The 5034-nt window shown below is 51.2% G+C and overlaps 1 protein-coding gene across 1 annotated transcript in view; it reads right to left on the bottom strand.

The window, feature by feature from the left end:
* Positions 1-5034, bottom strand: part of OPN1SW (opsin 1 (cone pigments), short-wave-sensitive) — a 12889-nt gene that overhangs the window by 1072 nt on the left and 6783 nt on the right. The window contains exon 4 of the mRNA XM_015427348.1: positions 3752-3991. Within this exon, the coding sequence (XP_015282834.1) occupies positions 3752-3991 (240 nt within the window). The remainder of the gene's footprint in view (positions 1-3751; positions 3992-5034) is intronic.

Below are 5034 nucleotides of genomic sequence, written 5' to 3'. Positions count from 1 at the left end.
TCATTAGCATAATAGGCCACACCCAACAACAGAAACTCATTAGCATATCCAGCCACACCCATGAGAACTTAGCTCATTAGCATATTAGGACGCACCCCCATGTTACCAGAAGTATAGTCATCCAGCCACACCCACCTTTTGCATGTTAGGCCACACACCCCTAATGTAGCCAATCCTAATGACTCTCTGCTGTTGGGTGTGGCCTATTATGCTAATGAGCTCCTGCTGGGCGTGGCCAACTTGGGAGCCAGCCGGAACTCCATTCCTGTGTGTTCCTGCCCAAAAATAGCCCTGCTGGAAACTACAATTGGTCCAGAACACGGCAGCCTGATTATTGTCAGGGGCAAACTGCTGGGATTTGGGGGGTGGAGTCTGGGGAGGGAGGGGTTTGGGAAGGGGCGGGACCTCAGTGAGCTATAAGGCCAGAGAGCCCGCCCTCCAAAGCAACCATTTTCTCCAGGGCGAACAAATAGCTGTAGTCTATAGATCTGTTGTTATTCTGGGACATCTCCAGGCCCTCGCTGGAGGTTGGCAGAGCCCTATAAAAAAGCGAAAGACGGTTTCCCTTGCTCGAAAGCCAGTCGAATCCAACTCTAGGGATGCGGTGCTCATCTCTGTTTCCAAGCCGAAGAGCCAGCGCTGTCCGGAGATGTTTCTGTGGTCATGTGGCCGGCATGACTAAACGCACGGAACACTGTTACCTTCCCACTGAAGCGGTACCTATTTATCTACTTGCAATTTCTTGCTTTTAAACTGCTAGGTTGGCAGGAGCCGGGGCTAGAGACGGGAGCTCACTCCGTCATGTGGCACTTGGGTCTTGAACTGCTGAACTACAGACCTTCTGATCTGCATCTAAGTGTCTTAACCTCTGAGCCCATTTTGAAACAGTTACGTTGGCAGCTAGAGGGGAAGGTGGCATGGTATAGGTATATGCATCAAATCTTGGAATCTAAGCAGAGTTGGTACTTGGGAGGGAGACCACCAAGGAAGGCTCCGCAGAGGAAGGCCATGGCAAACTACCTCTGCTTCCCACTTGCCTTGAAATCCCCTTGCGGAGGGTCACTGTAAGTTGCAAGCTAAGCAGGGTCAGTACATGGAAGGGAGACTACCAAGGAAGGCTCTGCAGAGGAAGCCCATGGCAAACCACCTCTCCTTCTCCCTCGCCTTGAAATCCCCTTGCTGGGAGTCACCGTATGTTGGAAGCTAAGCAGGGTCAGTACTTGGATGGGAGACCACCAAGGAAGGCTCTGCAGAGGAAGACAATGGCAAACCACCTCTGCTTCTCTCTTGCCTTGAAAGCCCCTTGCTGGGGTGGCCATAAATCAGAAGCTAAGCAGGGTCAGTACTTGGAAGGAAGACCACCAAGGAAGGCTTTGCAGAGGAAGGCCATGGCAAACCACTAGCACGTTAACAGTATTTATTTGCGACTTGTGACTTGCAATGTGTATGAATTTTATGATGTGTTTTGTATGCACTCCCGAGTCTCGCCTGACCAAGCCGAACCGCCGACAGAGAGAACATCATGACCACCACAGAGGGGGTGCTGGTAGGAGATCCCTCTCCCCTATACATTGTGTGCCCGTAGTTAGGGACAGAAACGGTGATTAGCACCAAGCAACTTGTAAGCCGCTCAGAGACCCCAACTATGGGATTAGAGCGGGGTATTAAATTGAAAGCATAAATAAATATAAATATAAATTGAATTAAATAAATAAAATAAATGAAGCACCTCTGCTTCTCACTTGCCTTGAAAGCCCCTTACTGGGGGTCACCAAGAGCTGGAAGCTAAGCAGGGTCGGTACTTGGAAGGGAAACCACCAAGGAAGCCTCTGCAGAGGAAGGCAATGGCCAACCACCTCTGCTTCTCACTTGCCTTGAATGCCCCTTACTGGGGGTCACCGTACGTTGGAATCTAAGCAGGGTCCGTACTTGGAAGGGAGACCACCAAGGTAGGCTCTGCAGAGGAAGGCAATGGCAAACCGCCTCTGCTTCTCACTTGCCTTGAATGCCCCTTACTGGGGGTCACCGTAAGTTGGAATCTAAGCAGGATCAGCACTTAGAAGGGAGACCACCAAGGAAGGCTCTGCAGAGGAAGGCAATGGCAAACCACCTCTGCTTCTCACTTGCCTTGAATGCCCCTTATTGGGGGTCACCGTAAGTTGGAATCTAAGCAGGATCAGCACTTAGAAGGGAGACCACCAAGGAAGGCTCTGCAGAGGCAGGCAATGGCCAACCACCTCTGCTTCTCCCTTGCCTTGAAAGCCCCTTGCTAGGGGGTCACCGTAAGTTGGAATCTAAGCAGGATGAGCACTTGGAAGGGGGACCACCAAGGAAGGCTCTGCAGAGGAAGGCAATGGCAAACCACCTCCGCTTCCCCCTTGCTGGGGAGTCACCGTAACTTGGAACCTAAGCAGGATCGGCACTTAGAAGGGAGACCACCAAGGAAGGCTCTGCAGAGGCAGGCAATGGCAAACCACCTCTCCTTCTCACTTGCTCTGGAAGCCCCTTGGTGGAGTCACAGTTGGTTGCAACTTGACATGACTTATGTACATAACATGGGCCGCCACTCTGTTTCCCAGTTCAGTTCAAGGTGCCACTTATGACCTCAAAAGTCCTTCACAACCTGGGACCCACATGTGTGAAGGACGCTCTGGAGATCTTCCGGAATGACAACCGAGCTTCAGGTGACAGAGCTCCGACTACCTGGAGAAAATGGCTGCTTTGGAGGGGGGACTCTGTGGCATTATGTCCCGCTGTGGTCCCTTCTATCTCCAAATCCCACCCACCCCAGGCTCCAACCCCAAATCTCCAGGAATTTCTGAACCCACAGTTGGCAACCCCAGTTAGATCCTACTAGTTTTCTGCTCAACCTCTTTCAATTCCCTTCTGTACTGTAGCCACAGTCCCAGGTGACCTTTGTTCATAATGGCCCCATGATCCCTGGCATAGCCTTTTCTATGGTCAAAAGTGGCATCCTATTCCTTCTTTTACCGGTGGGAAACCTGATAGGACACAGTCCCCCCCCCCATCTCTGACAGTCACTTGCCTCACTTCAAAAGGCAAAGCACTTAAGAACATAACAACAGCCCTGCTGGATCAGACCAGTGTGGGTCCATCTAGTCCAGCCTCCTGTCTCACACAGGGGCTGACCTGTTCCTCTGGAGGGCCAACAACAGGGCAGAGAGGCCGAGGCCTTTGTAAGAACAGAACAAAAGCCCTGCTGGATCAGACCAGTGAGGGTCCATCTAGTCCAGCCTCCCGTCTCACACAGGGGCCAACCAGTTCCTCTAGACAATCAACAACAGTGGTCAACAGTGGGTCAACAGTGGGAGGACTTCTAATGTCCTGGCCCCACTTGTGGACCTCCTGATGGCACTGGTATTTCTGGCCACTGTGTGATACAGAGTGTTGGACTGGATGGGCCTTTGGCCTGATCCAACATTGGCATCTCTTATGTTCTTAACAGGGCAGAGAGGCCAAGGCCTTCATTAGAACATCAGAAGAGCCCTGCTGGATCAGACCAGCGGTCCATCTAGTCCAACATCCTGTCCTTTGGCCTGATCCAAAATTATTTGAGATATTTTATCATCGTCTGTAGCACGGTATTTGCTGATTTTCGGTGTTTCCTACTTACTGTTTTGGTTTTGTGAGGCGCTTCAGACAAAACCGGCTCGAGTCAGCTTGGCAGCCATGCCAAAAAGAAGCCGTTCTCCCCGCCCACCCTGACGAGGCCCCTGATTGGCCGACTCACCTGTTTGTTCATGAAGCAGTAGATGATGGGGTTGTAGACGCAGGAGCTCTTGGAGAAGAAGGCCGGGATGGTCACCATGCGCAGGTCGATGCCGTGGTTGCGGTTGTTCACCATGTACATGGCCAGGGCCGCGTAGGGGACGTAGCAGAGGCAGAAGGAACCAACCATCACCACCACCATCCGGGACACCTCCCGCTCGGCCTTCTGGGTAGTGGCGGACTCCTGTTGCTGAGCAGCTACCTGTGGGCGACCAGCCATTGCATTTGGGTCAAACAAACAAAATGTGTCGGCACGTGTGTCTAGGTTTGCCCTAAACTGGGGGTCCCCAACCTGTTTGAACCTGTGGGCATCTTTGGAATTCTAACCCGGCATGGCGGGTGCAGCCACAAAATGGCTGCCACAGGAGGCAGAGCCAGGCACAAAATGGCTGCCATAGGAGACAGAGCCAGCCACAAAATGGCTGCCGCAGGAGACAGAGCCAGCCGCAAAATGGCTGCCACTCTATGTTTTTCCCTCGGATGACTGCAGCCCCGCCCCTGGCGCGTCTGACGCGGCCGCGTCACTTCCGGGTGACTTGCTTGCGGCATGTGCGCGCTCTGCGCGCGGGCGCTCCCAGAGCAAGCCAGGAGTCCCCCACTGCGGCTAAAGGTAGGACTTGGCAACCCTACGGTGACCTCACGGCTGGGGGTGGGTTTTCTGGGAGCATCAACCGGCCCCTGTTGGTAACCAGATGCTGGACTAGGTGGATTTCAAGGCTGTTCAAGCCAGTCTTTCCTTTGGATAATGTGGTGGGATTGTCCTTTGGTAAAGGAATTTTGGGATCAAATTGGTATAGAAATGTCGGGGATTGTGGGAAGAAGGGTAAGAATATCTAAAGCAATGGCACTTCTTAGTTTGGATGGTATAGAGTTAAGGGTAAAAGAGGAATGTAAATGGATAAATTTGATGTTAGTAGCAGCAAGACAAGTGATTGCAAAGAATTGGAAAGAAGCTGAGGAACTGACGATTAATCATTGGAGGGAAAGGATGAACAATATAATAATTTTAGAGTATCTTACAATGAAGATACGTAGAATGAATGGGTCAAAGGTTAAGGACCAAGAGGAGGACTGGTTTAAAAGGATGGCGGGGTATTTGGGAAAGTTTAAAAAAAATGGGGTGATTAGTCAGTTAATAGGAAATTGAGAGGTTAATTTGATTATAAGATTAAGAGGGAAGGTTAATAGTGGAATAGAGTTGTACGGAGATTGATTGTGATATAATACTGTATGGAACTTCATTTA

The sequence above is a fragment of the Gekko japonicus genome, unplaced genomic scaffold (assembly GCF_001447785.1).
Source record: "Gekko japonicus isolate JY-2015 unplaced genomic scaffold, Gekko_japonicus_V1.1 scaffold1899, whole genome shotgun sequence".
Lineage (NCBI taxonomy): Eukaryota > Metazoa > Chordata > Lepidosauria > Squamata > Gekkonidae > Gekko > Gekko japonicus.
The sequence above is the reverse complement of the archived record's forward strand: the minus strand, read 5'-3'. Positions and strand labels throughout refer to the sequence as shown.